The sequence below is a fragment of the Diadema antillarum genome, unplaced genomic scaffold (assembly GCF_040938485.1).
Source record: "Diadema antillarum isolate AM-2024a unplaced genomic scaffold, OU_Dant_1.0 seq00001230_RagTag, whole genome shotgun sequence".
NCBI classification, from domain to species: Eukaryota; Metazoa; Echinodermata; class Echinoidea; order Diadematoida; family Diadematidae; genus Diadema; species Diadema antillarum.
The window spans coordinates 472,223-487,133 of NW_027272018.1; the positions used below are offsets into that span (position 1 = coordinate 472,223).

General features: G+C 37.3%; 1 protein-coding gene across 1 annotated transcript in view; it reads right to left on the minus strand.

The window, feature by feature from the left end:
* LOC139745029 (neuronal acetylcholine receptor subunit alpha-10-like) overlaps window positions 1-14,911 on the minus strand; it is a 127,446-nt gene that overhangs the window by 57,920 nt on the left and 54,615 nt on the right. The window contains exon 2 of the mRNA XM_071655438.1: window positions 7,714-7,865. Within this exon, the coding sequence (XP_071511539.1) occupies window positions 7,714-7,865 (152 nt within the window). The remainder of the gene's footprint in view (window positions 1-7,713; window positions 7,866-14,911) is intronic.

Sequence of the window (14,911 nt, forward strand, 5' to 3'; positions counted from 1 at the left end):
ACTTCACAAAAGGATGATGTTACTGCATTATTTTAAAGTTGGCATTACTCATGAACAGAATGTTTTCATAAAGAATGCTCAATTTCAACTTAATCTGATAATCCCTTCATTATCGTTACTCCAATGGTTTACATCCTGTATTTTTTTTTTTTTGTCCTATTCATAGTACAGCTAGTGCGGCTTGGTAAAGATTAAGCGTTTGAATAGACCCTGTGCTTCAGAGCCTCTTTTCTCAGTACACACTTTCCCCGAGTGTATGCTTTCTTTCCAATATTCAAATAGGTTAGGAGAGTCCATTTGATTTGAGTTATACATCATTTTAAAGTTTAAGGTCTGCTCTTTCAGAGTGTATGCTTTCTTTCCAATATTCAAATAGGTTAGGAGAGTCCATTTGATTTGAGTTATACATCATTTTAAAGTTTAAGGTCTGCTCTTTCAGAATATGCTCATAGCTAAAAGTCCATGTCTGTCGACTTTTTGTTGGTTTTGTGATGCATGGTCACATAATAATTATACTCGCACTCGCCCTGGTGCTGTATCATTAGAAGTCCTCGTATGCAGAGTAACGTGTGTGCCATTAACCTTGGTAATACCGAACAGGTGAACTAAAGCCTTAATGATTTTTTTTTTTTTTTTTGAGGGGGGGGGGGGGGTCATTTTAAAGCAATGATTGACATTTCATCTTTACAGTCAGTGTCACTATATGTGCGGCTTCCATTTCACACCGTTGTATTCTAGAGGAGCATGGCTCTACGGGCAAACTGCACTCGGAAAAGAATCCCTGAGACAGCAAAGCTGTTGACTATCAATACAATGTCATTTAGAGACATACCAGCATTTCTGATGAATTTTGCAAATGGCAGCTACTTGGGAAAAAAGACACACACAAACACAAGAACAATAACTGATAGTCTTGTTAGCCACAAGGATCGTTTTCACTTTTACAAACGCAATTCAGGAATGATAGATTGCAATTACAAACTACAATTAGTAGACAGAACGGCAAGACATCCTAAAAAATCGCTTACAGCAGTGAAACGAGTACAACACTATTGCATTAATATGAAAAAAAACACACAAATCATTCTCTTTGTTTGAGCTCATACGCGCATCGCAACCCCACCCTTAATTCTTTCCGCCACAGAACAGCACAGCATAACAAAAACAATAACAACAAAACTTGAAAATAATGACATCTGTCTTTTTATGTGTATCGCCTGACAGTAACTGTACATGCAGTTATGCGCAAATAATTATTACAGGTGCACCCAGGAGAGATGCAAGTAAGCCACCAGCTGCTGTTTCACGGGGGAAACTTGATCACCCCGAATTCCTGAATAATTACTTACTAACAAGAAAATAATAATAATAATAATTGTACATTTCAGCCATCGGCATGCAAACCTCATTCTCTGCAGACTTTGAAATGCCTCCGGATGACCCATTTTGTAAACGTGTGCCCGTTTTGACGAGGAAACAGCTAGAAAACACGAGTTCCGACGTGCTCTCTCTCTCTTTTGTTTTAATAATTCTATAATAAGTGTCGATATCATGCACATCACACCATGCCGAATAGATTGGAGTTGTATATTTTCTGCAAGCCTACAGAATACATCTGATCCCTCTTGCTCGTTTACGAGTACATAACAATGCAATGATGTTTGCTTCTTTGATTTTAACGGTATCGATCGCCGTCTCTGCAGGAAAAAATTGCAATTTTAGTGCCCATACGGGCAGCTTTTTAAAATATTATTGTATTATCATAATTGTATTTGATTTTGGAGGGAGAATAACGAATAAAATGACTCGAGGCTTTGTAGCCGATGGCTTCATTAAAGTCACTTCGATGCATATCAAACTGATATGAATCAGTTTCCCTTTCTATAATCATACATCCAGTATTAATTGAGTTCATTTACCAGATTGTACCTGGACCGCGAGATTGTATTTTGTCTCGTTTTGAATAAATAGATTACCTTTATGCTCATTCGAAGCGAAGGGCAGGTCGGTAAACACGAGATATAACTGCCTTTTTACTTTCGCTGCCTCCAAAAAACAAAACAAACACAAAACCTTCTTTAAAGAATCTTTAACCGTCTTAAACTAAGGTTACTGCGTCGTAAATTATCTGTCCTTTGTTGGACCATACAAGGAATTACTTCTTTTCAGTCATATGTCTCGCGTTGTCCATATACATATATATAAAATCTCTCTCTCTCTCTGTCTCTCTCCCTGTCGGTCTGTCTCTCTCTCTCTATAATGATATAATTATGTTCTTTATTTTGTCAATATTACTATACCTATTATCGAACGTTTTAAATGTTTGATATTGTCTTCTTGAATATACATGACGAGGATTTATGCTTTACTTTCGGTTGCATGTTTCGATTGCATACATCAATCTCCTACAAGTGCAGAGAGGATTATAGTCAATCTTGCACTGTAGAACTTTTTGTTATCATTATTATATCACTAAATGAATTAATCTTAATCAACGGAAAGGTCGAAGCAATACGTGGTCTATTTACAAGTCCATTCTTCAACATCAACTTTATTATCATGATGATTTTAGTTGGTCAAAACATTCACATCAATTCTCCGCAATGTCAAAATTTTCACATCCGTGAATTTTAGCACCTACAGTTTTGCAAGATTTTTTTCTATTTTTTTATTTTTCTATTTCTTCCTTGAGATGTGCCCCTTTGTACTGTAACATGACCATTAACATTTTGTGTTGAGTACGTTCTTTATTTTGTAATGCGCAATCCAAATACACAGTTAAATATATTTGTATTCTTATTTTGTTGTACCAGTGGCAAAGAATCTGTTATTCTTTGAGAAATATGAAAATAAATTGAACTGAACTATACTGAACTGAACTGAAGATATGGGAATTTCATTGATGTCATGGTTATCAAGAAGATGTCAACGCCCAGAAGCGACCTACTTTAGGGTCATCCACTTGCGTATAAAGTGGAAGGTGCATCATGTTACCCCTTTAAGATAATGATGATAATAATAATGATACAGTGCTTGTATAGCGCATATCTCTACCGTCGTGTCTCTATGCGCTTAAAGGGAGAGGGTTGAAAATGGAAAAAAAAGGAAATGTACTTTATGTACCGTGGACATCAGCAAAATGTAAAAGTAGTAACCGAAAGTTATGTCTCTGGTCAAGGGTTAATTGGGTAGCATCCAGGATATTGAATGGATGAGCGGTCAGTTAGGAGTGACCAGAATATACAAAAATATGTCACGGTGGAGAAACTGAGTGAAAAGCTGATATCAGGTATCATATCAGTTATTGAAGAAATAATCGACGAGTGAGAAGTGCAATTGAAATTACGGAGCTGCACTGAGACAACATAAATGCTGCACATTATTCATGCATTTCGAAGGGAATCTGTGGAAGAAAATTAATATTCTTCAAGTAAGAGATAAAAATTGTGAAAAGGGGGAAAGACTTCTCTAACTGGATGTCAGGAATTAGGTTAGTCATGTCTTGGTAACCCACATCTCGACCAGAATGCGGACTCGCTGGAAACTGGCCCTAGCCGCGTTCGGATTTCGGAAAGCCACTTGGATTGAATCCGTGCTCCAACCACGTCCATGATATCAATTACATCTTCCGACCTCAATTCGGCTTCATTTTCCTTCTTTTTTTTTTCTTTCGTTTCTAGCATCTGGAATCTCACACGACCTCACGAGTAATTTGTTACGTCTTGGGCCATGGCATCCAAAACGAAAACAATTTTCGTCTCGATATCAGAGCAGCGGAGGAAAAACGGGGGTTTCGTAAGTCATGGCACGTGGATTCATTACAAAAATGGTTTTCCCCATTTCTCTCCGATTACAAGCATTTGACACCAGGGTAAATGATACCACGTTCGCGCAGAGGGTTACTATTAAAAAAAATCAAACATACACGAACATCATCCCCACTTCTTTTAAGGCAGGGGGCAGGGAGCAAAGATAGAAACAGTAGCAACAGCAGCAAAAAGAAGACGAACTCGCTTTAGCATTAGAGGACCCGTTCCACAAGAGAGAGTGATTGCGGTATTATCCTACATACCAACATGAGAAACATGAAATAAGGGAATACAAAAGGCAAAAACTGAACGTTCAAAATGAAAACAAAACTAAAGAAAAAAGAGACATTCAATCGCCTGCATAATTATATTGTGCTGCTAAATTAAGGTAGGAGTCATGCTGGCTGACACATAATAAGGAGTCATAACTCTCTTAGTTGGGAGCATTCTTTCTGCTCATCGAACGCTTGCTCTGGCGAGGCTGATGATGAGAGGTAAGTCCTCAGCACTTTAGGCAATCGACGTCTTTACTGTGTCTCAAGCTATCTCCCTGACAGATCATATTTTCTGCGACGCCGAAGTCATCAACATCATCGACTACCAGCTATGATGTTGTGCGCTCCTCTTCTTCTCCCCAAACAATTAATTTTGCTGATGCGGATCAATAGAAACGTGGATTATTGTTTGATGGACCACCCCGATGCTTTCTCATAAAGTGAAATAAATCATGACGTCAGTTGATGGGTTCATCGGGCTTGTTCCCCTTGCTCCGATAGTTTTTGTCTTGTAAATTCTGATATCAAAAGCCACGAACTCGCGAAACTGTGTGGCTGGTTGCAACGATTTCACATTAATGTCTCTGCATATTTTGTAAACACTTTTCCATCATTGGTGATGGTGTGCAGTTGCAGAACTTGTTTTATTTCCATGGAGAGAGAAGGATATAACAGTCATTTTTTGTAAAAAAAAACAGGTCTCAATTTTATACTATTTTGGCACAAATACAGTTAGTCAATGGCCTACGCCATGAAAAGGTAGGCGATGCTTCGGCTAAACCATGATTAGATGATTTTCGGTCGTGGAGATGATTCCAAACCGCAAGGTACAGCGAATCGCTTTGACTGTATTTTCTCCCCATTCCCCCTCTCTCACCTTTTGATGATAGGACCAATAATCTTAATCAATGCTTCTATTTTTGTATACTCGAGATCGTTTGATGGCGAGGGGATCTGAGGTCTGTATGAAGGAAAGACAAAGTTGTTACGAAGAAGTGTATTTACGTTTTCTGTATAAAGCGGATTGCATGAAATTAGACCATGCTGTGCGAATACAGTCAACGGTGAGGACTACTCATCAGGGTCCAGGAGTAGAAGCATATTGCCATGTTCTACAACAATGCGAACGTAGTCTCGTAAATCACATGCTTAACTGAAAACAAACAAGCAATTTAAAACACATAACCAAGACCTTTTTCCTGACTTTTATTTCACTTTCTCTAAGAGTAAAATACCTTCAGAAGAAGACAAAAACAAAACCAGTTGCTTCATTAAATTGCTTCACTTCGTTTCAGCTACTGCGGAATTGCACCTCTAAAAGCTCAGACACACACACACACACACACACACACACACACACACACACACACACGCACACACACACACACACACACACACACACACACACACACACACACACACACACACACACACACACACACACACACACACACATTTACACACACGCAGTACAAGACCGTGATATTCTTACGGGTAGTTGGGCAAGGTTAGCTTCTTGCTATAGATCGTCTTCACACGTCAAGATCCGACGATGAGTAACCTTAGAGGAGAATGCATAATGGAAACTTTCCATCTAGTTTGCTCTGTATATAACATGACATTTCTGCTCCTGCGACGATTGCTCCTGTCTTATTTTCTCCAAGTATTTAGGGTTAGGGTCACAGGATTGAGATGGAGTTCTTGGTTTAAAATACTTTGATGTGAGGATTAGGATTAAGGTAAGGGTTATGTTTGTGGGTGGAATTTACGTTTGGCTTTAATAGAGTGAAGCTAATATTCGTGGGAGCAATCAGAAATTAGCCATTAGTCACACATGTCTTTCGATGTTCATGCTTTAAAAAGGGGTGGCATAGTTTTGTTTTGAGATGGGGCTTCGGCTTTCCAACTTTTTTGTAAGATAATGAAAAAAAAATTCTCATGAAATATGAAAGGCATACAATTATACGAGGATTTTTTTTGGATGAAAATTGGTTTTGAAATGACTGAGATAAGATTTTACAGTCACAGAGAGGTCCTAATAAAAAGGTGATAACCACCTTTTATTACGACCGCATTGTTTTACTTTGCCTTTTTTATTATCAGCCTTTTCAAAACCTATTTTTAACAAATAAACCTTTAATTCCTCTAAGAATTGTGTGCTCTTTCATACTTCATACAGGTGGTTTCAAATTCTCCCCCCAAAATCGGACTGATCCGACTGATCCAATCTGACTCACCATCTTAATCAAAACTATACCATCCCTTTAACATAAGTATCAAAACATTTCTACCACTTACCTTTTCTTTTGTGTTTTTTATTTCTTATTTATTCCTTGTTTACAAAGAGGTAGAGAAATTAGATAATTTGTTAAAAAATGTACATAGGTACACTGGAATTTAACACTATCAGAAAAATAAAACGATTTAAAAATATGACATTTACGTATCATTAAGGGTTTGTTTGATGCCCCAATGCATTCGACTTGGACGCCAGAAATTAATGAAAAAGTATTTACCCCTGAGCGTTAAACACCAAAACACACTGTGCAACATTCATGCATACTTTACATCCATTCCCCATTACAACATTCTGATTGTCTTTTAACATACAATAATACAATAATGTAGGGCCTACTTAAATCGAAACTTAAAACTAAAACAAAAGACGGTGAAAGCTGTTCAATGTTTATTACGTTAACATTGAGCCTTTCAACAATAACACATACACTGTACAGTCACTTGCTACGGCGACCTCTATATCGGGCTCCTGGTTGTTGATTTGTCATTTTTGGTCTTTCAACAACGCTCAAGATTGTGAAATTGACATAACCGCAGGGAAAGTGGACAGAAATATGGGCAAATGAATGTAAATTTTGACACTGAAATATTAAAGCAAAAGTGACGTGCAAGATATAAGCATGCAATGAACACCGGCAATGCGCGCAACAGCAGCCATTAACATTGATTTAATTTTTTTTTTCTGTGCACATTTCAACTTTAATCGATACGCTGCCGAATAGCTGGCGACGTTTCTGGTTTCTGGTGATCGGCCAATTTCCGCGTGCTTAATTTGACGCAAATGATGTTAGAATATCGTGATGTCTTCCCGAAGGTTTATAAATTACCATTGTTGATAAGCACCCAGTTGTTGCAAAACGGGGCGTATCAGTATCAGTTTCCTTACAATTGACACGTTATTATGCTCACCAAGACGTTGCTAGTTGCTTTTACATAATCTAATTTGTGGCAGGTGGTGTCAATCTTCTTTTTTGTGTGTCAACCTACCCATCTTTATAATGATTCAAATTATTGTGCCAACATGTGATATTTTTTGGGTACAAAATAGGTTGTAACACAACCATAATTGATTTATGAAATAACTTGTCTTATAATTGGGGAGAAACACGGGATAACGGAATGTAAAAGTAGGCCATAAGAAACTAAATAACACTCTACTTTGTTTGTTTTGTTTTTTTTTTTCATATAGGTGACATTATCGTATCATACCCAAAGGTGGACATTAGATCAAATCAGTAGTCAAATCTCGAGAAAGCTTTGTTGTTGTTCTTGTTGTTTTCTTTTTTTTGCTGATATTGGCTGAATACTGGTCACGTGATTTATGGACTCACCAAATGGATGACTTGTGAGAGTAGGAGTACCATCTCCAGCTCGATGGTAGTGCTGAACTCCCGCACTGGTCTCAGGGTCTTGCTGTAATTGGCGAACAGGTCTCTTATCAGTCGCTTGTGAGCCTCCCCACCGGCTACGCCCGAAATGTGAGCTGTCCCAGGCAAATGGATAGATAGATAGACAGACAGACAGGTAGACAGATGGATAGATCGAAAGATGGATAGATAGATAGATAGACAGATGGATAGATAGATAGATAGATAAGATAGATTAAAACAGATAGATAGGAAGATGGAAAGATAGATAGAGAGGTAGATAGATAGATAGATAGATTGATAGATAAACAGACAGACAGATAGATAAATAGATAGACAGATAGATAAATAGATAGATAGACAGATAGATAGATAGATAGATAGACAGACAGATAGATACATGCATAGAAAGATAAGCAGATAGATAAACAGATAGATAGGTAGATAGATAGATAGACAGATAAATAGATAGATAGACAGATAGATAGATGTATAGAAAGATAGGTAGATAGATAGATAGACAGACGGACAGACAGATAGAAATATAAATATATAAAGAGAGGTAGAGAAGTAGAGAAGTGAAGAAGGGAGAGAGAGAGAGGAGATAGGCAGAGGAGATGGAGAGAGGTAGATAAAAACACAAAGCAAGATTAAATCGAATGAAAGTTGACGTTGATGCAAAGCAGAAATGGCATTTGTAGCATACGGGATGATTGCCCTTTCCTTAAACATGCTCGTCTCGATTGGCGATAAAACCATCAACTTGAATACAATGATACTTGAGGCATTTGCACCAAGAGGTTAAAAACACACACACACTGCCACCTTCAGTCTAAATTTGATTTCTTTCATTGGCAAAAAAAAAAAGCGAAAAAAAGGAATAAAGAAGAGATTTGTCGAGAATATGTTGCCATTTTCAGAGAACAATTGATTGATGCTTGGAATGAACACGAAGTATATAATATGTCTCCTTGGCAATTGGAAAAGATATAGAAAAAGACCGGGGGGGGGGGTGACTTGATATTGCACGATTACTCGTCGGGCAATACTTCAAATTGAGAGTGATCACTGCCTCGTTACTATATTGCGCACGGAGGCAAGGGGAACAAACATTTTTTGTTTCTTTTTCTAATGACAATTTTACAAACAGCGCATAATCAGAAAGGAATTCATTGCATAATTGAGTGTGACTTTGCAAACAACGGAGGCGAAAAATTCCAAAAGAGAAGGAATTACTTCCCTGCTTACTGTCTTTTGTATCCTTGAAGATCTACTAATGAGAGTTCACTTACGGCGCCTTTTCGGAATGCAAATACCACTGTCTTGCTTCTGGCCAATGGGGGCAGTATACCTGCTAAATGAATTTGCATAGTCCGTGATTGATGAAAATTTTTATCTGACTTGATTGCCATCGATTTCCCGTTGTGCAACTGAAGATTAGATAATTTGTCTGCGAAAACGCATAATGTGACATTTTGAGTATAAGACTTACTTTGACAACGATACACCAAAGGTAGTAATACTGAGGTAGTGCCTCAGATGACAAGAGGAGATATATGTGTCATTGTGATAGCAATAAATCAATATTTGCATGTTTATCTTTTCTATCTATTTCTTATCGATATTGTTATTTTCATTTCACTGATGAAGGAAGAGCCTGAAGCCTGCGGCGCGGAAGAAACAAGCCGGTCAGCCCGTGTGGGTTCACGGCTGTGGGGTTACAGCCTTGCCAGTTTAAGTGCAGATGGCTACCCGTGTTGTAATCTGCTGCTTGTTGTTTGTGTGTGTGTGTGTATGTGTTTTTGAAAGTGTTGTCAGTTTTAAAAATATACCAATTATATATATATATATATATATATATATATATATATATATATATATATATATATATATATATATATAAATGAAGAAACAAACTGGTAATGCATTTTTAGCCAATAAAGCATGAGTTTATTTGACTCAAATTTTCGGCGTCCTACACCTTCTTCAGGACGCCGAATATTTGAGTCGAATAAACTCATGCTTTATTGGCCAAAAATGCATTACCAGTTATTTTCTTCATTTCTTCGTGGAGCCAATACGTGAAATCTCAACATGTTTGGATATATATATATATATATATGTATATATATATAATCAAACGGAAGTGCAAGTGCATGTGGGAACGGACAAATGTGATTTGCCTGTCATAGAGAAACTTTTATGGTGAATAAACTGCTTTAATGTACTTTTGAAGAAGAAGAAAAAATTAACGAGACGAGTACAGACGAAATAGAATAGACCCTTTTCAATCTCTGATGTAGAGCTAAAAGTATGGCACACAGCGTGTTATATTTAGACTTGTATAATGCATACAGTAGGAAGTCGTCATTGATATTGATGGGCATGAATAAGACACACTGTCTCTGAGGGTGCGTTTTGTTTTTGTTTTTTTGTTTATGTATTTTACGGATTAATGCGCTTCGCAAACGCGTTACTCCTGCATTTCATACATGTTGTTTCCAGTGATGCCCCTTGTGTCTTGGCATAAAACGTGTCGGCAATCATCTCCGCTTCACCCCCAGTGGAAACACTAGTCCATTCTTTCCCCCATGAATTTTCTCTACCAACATTCAACAGCGGAATGCCGTCTTTGCAAATCTTCAGAATTTCGCTTTTGATATAATGGTGTGTAGCTGCGTGTATAATACACCGTAAACAGTACTTTAGACTCTTGAATAGGTAAGGATTATATAAACCTTATTGCTAAAGGCAAGCATCAAGTAAAAATCACTTCTAGTTTTTCATCACATTATGCTTTAAATATCTGTTGTTTTATCTTTTTGATATTTGTTTGGTTGTTTTGATTTCAGTACAAAGATGTAATCTCATCCGATTCACATTCAAGTGACATGAGATATTTACGTATAGAAAAAATAAACCCAAAGATCTTTAGAGGTGACAAAGATTGTTATTTCTGGTCTCATGGTCTTCTTAGGCAGTGTTAGGGGCCAGATGTATTTGTGCGTTCATATTCTTTTATTGTTGCATTGTGTGTGTGTGTGTGTGTGTGTGTGTGTGTGTTTGTTTGTGTGCGTGTGCGCGCGAGTGTGTGTGTGTAACTTTTTATTTACAAAAAAGTGTGTGTGTGTGTGTGTGTGTGTGTGCTGCGGAGAGGGGCGGTACATGCGGCTTCCGTATAACACAAGCAGGAAAGATTTAACATTTCTTTAATGATATATCATACCATGTTTTAATCAAACGAGGGATGTCTTGCTGACGCCATAGAGAGATGATAGAAAGCTGTGTAACGGTATGGTGGCTATAATGTTGGCGCCACAGATTACTCAGATTCACATGAATAGAGAAACACCCAATCAATTAAAGGCGCCGGCCAACTTCAGCGTTTAGTGCGCGGCGTTTTTTTTTTTTTTTTTTTCGGTGGCCTGGTTGAGAAAGAAGATAGATTTAAAGGCATTACTTACAATTCGCAGATGAAACAAAAACCCATCTTTAGTGTTTCAAAATAGTTCTAAAATGTGAGTTAGGGATAGAAACAAAAAAAATGTACAAAATTGAATCAGTATAATCAATATTTAATATTGTTAAATATACAAAATATGAACAATAGTTATGATAAACATATGCTATATATCCTATGGTTTATAATAATAATAATAATGATACAGGGTACTTATAATGCGCAAGTTCCACATAGTTAACGTGCTCAAGGCGCAGTAGAAGAGTAAGTTATAGTGGGAAGAATAGTGATATCTCCTTATATTTTAGACATTATTATGACGTCATTATTTCTACATGGTACGATGTTTTGAGATACAACTGACATACAAATATGCGTCAAATGTGATATCTCGAACATTTTCTTAAATCACTGCTCCCAATGGTAAACAGTACCTTTAAGACCATTTTGCACTTATCGGCGGGATAACGAGGTTAATGGCAACCATGTTTAGTTCAACTGTTGACTTGCGGGAACTTGGTATACTATTTCTGAAGTATACGGAGAATGAACACACCTCGGAGGCAACAGCCTCGAAGAAACAGCTCACTCGAGAATCATTGTCCCATTTTCTCAAAACACGAAGTAGATCATTTTATACCCATGCATCTTGACTAAGAAACTTCATCATTCATGGCATAAAAAAGAAATGTTTCAGGAACTAGATCATCATATCAATTAGCTCACAAATGTTTTGAAGAACTGGCCAACAGCAGCAACAACAACAACGAAAACATCCCGGGAGGAGAAAATTTGTGTGGAAACAGGATGTGAGTGAAAACAATGCCATCCTAATACCAATGAGATTTCTTAGGGGGTTAGTCACCGAAAGGCGCCTGAGACGAGTGCCGAGTGGTTTTGCCGGAAAAGCTTTCTGTACAGACTATTAGATTCATGAAAAGGATATTGCTTATTCATTACAAGATTGTGTTGCATAGCTGTACAGGGCAAGTATTTCAGCAGACCGTATCATTGCCCAATTTGTTATAGCACACGTTGAGATATCGGTTCACCACGCCCGCTTTGTACGTGCCGCAAATGTTAACTAGAGCTGAGCCGATCTTTAAGTACAAATGTATTCACGCTCTACTCGTGTCAAGCATTATGTTTCTTCGAAAGACGTCAACCCCGCTGGTATTTCGGCCTCTGGAGGGTGTGAAAATGAAACACTTGGGTGCCTCGGAATAATCAGCACAGTATTTAGCTCGAAAAAGCACGCTGATCTCTGAAGAGCATTACTTTAAAGAGGCAAATTAAATCCATCGTCCTTACACTTTTACTCTCTCTTTCTCCCTTTCTAGGTCTCTCAAGTTCAAGTTCAAGTTCAAGTTGATTTATTTCACTTCCAACAAACAAATAATTAGAAATACAAAGAAAGGCTTATATACACTCTCCTCATTATAGACATTAGTGGTGGCCCAGTTGCCCGGAGTCACCAAAAATTGATGTCGGGCCACTAGACTTCCTGATAGGCTAACTTTTGATGGCCCGATCGGGCAGCTAAAAAACACTTCACAACGAATTTGTATATTTCTTTTTTATTTTGGACCACCAAAATTCCACATTCAAAGACTTTGATGGCCCGAATGGGTCAACAGAGAAAAGATTAGTGTCGAGCCCTATAACATAACTATAACGATGGATCTAGCTTTTAAGAGACATTACTATGCCCATGGTTACTATTAAGGAGACACACTACACACACAGCTTGTGTCTACTTAACGTTTTTAACTATTCCATTCAATCGCATGCTTTACGTTTCCCTATATCCAGAGATATAGAAACCAGATATATATATGTATATATATATATATATATATATATATATATATATATATATATGTATATATATATATATATATATAATATGTATTTATATATATATACATATATATATATAATATGTATATATATATACATAATACATATATATATATATATATATATATATATATATATATATATATATATATATATTTGTGTTTACTAGCTGTGCAAGCAACCTTTTTTATATCATCAGGTAAAAAAAAAAACAACAACGGCAACTCCTGAAAATACCATAATCAGTCAGCACAAATATCCATTACATGATATAATAACGTAGTCATCAATTTCTGGTAATTCCCCTAATTAGAAGACATTTAGCAAGGTGATTTACTTTTCACCCAGAGGAATTTTGTTCTCCGGACGTTGTCCCGACGTTGTCAGGGTACGGTTTGTTAAAACGGAGCTAAAGTCACTTGCAAAGTTACGGTGACCGTTTCACGTGTATTTCATCATACGAATCAAGTCATACATGTATATATAAGCTCTATTTGATTTCATTTCAAATTATTGAATCGAAAGATTAAAAGGGTAAAAGTAGACATTGCTTTCTCGATTCTGGATAAAAAAAAATATGACTTTTAGACATTTGACGCATTGGTATCAAGAGATGACGCTGCGTTGTACGTTGCAGCCATCGATGGAGCTCTGTTGTAGCTCCATTTTGCAACTGTTCAGGTGTGTGGAAATGACGTCCGAAGTCTACATTATGCAAGATGAATGGAAATCGTCTAAACAATTTTCCTTCATGAAAGAAGGATTAAGGCATAAGTGTATCAAAACGAGCAGTAATTTGCGGTGAAAGAGTTAATCTATCTACAGAGGCCATGTCGGCATATTGTGCTTCATCAGAACATTGGCTATAAACGAGAGAAAAAAAAATATCGGAATGAAATTAAAGAGTAATCGCATTCCAATCTCATCGCATTCACTTCATACGTCCCCCAACTGCATGCCGATGTCAAAACACATTTTGATGGTAGATTTAGTCCCCAGTCGATTCTTGTGGATGCCAATATCATCCGCTCATATAGAAGGAAAACCATTAGTCGAGAGGCAGAAGAACGTTATGGTAGTACAATGCCTATCGGGTATAGGGTTTTACGCCTTTCTGTTTCTCTCATCGATGAATACACGAATAATCATATTAAAAGGCCATTGTGTTGATTGGCCAAAAAGGCTTGTGGAGGAGGCTGCTTCGAGAAAAACGCTACAAAACATGTGACACAATCCCTCAGGCGTGATGGATTCTAGATGACAAAGACATGCGATGACCTGCGGTGTGTTTGTGTTTTTCATTCCTATCATATCATAATTGTGAAGTAATGACTGGAAAATTGTACGGAACTCGGGGATGGATTTCCCGGGAATGTTTAAGATGTTCGGGATTAATGAATCTGGATACGATCATTATTTCACGTATGAGAGTCGGAATTACTTATGGTCAGATAATTGCTGCTTTTATTATTTCATTTTCATTTTACTTATTAAATGAGATCCCAGTGGAACAGAAGATAATGTCACAAGGTATTCTAACACCTTCAATCAGGAGAAAATCTCCGCTTTGTGCCCAGGAAGCAGCCTAGACCTGTGTCTGTCGGGGAATCGGTGATAGCCGTTTAACAAGTCATCGCATTTTTTCATGGCCGTATTTCGATATGAGTCTATGGCGTCCTACAGTCCCTTGTTAATTTTCCTTGTTAGAGGTCTGTTCCGATGACAATCAATATATGTATTTTGTTGCTTTTTTCCTGATTTTTTATTCAAGCAGTGGAGTGGACTTACATTGGTGGTTTAATTTTCAGAATGGTGAAGTAATGCAGCCGCCACTGTATCTAT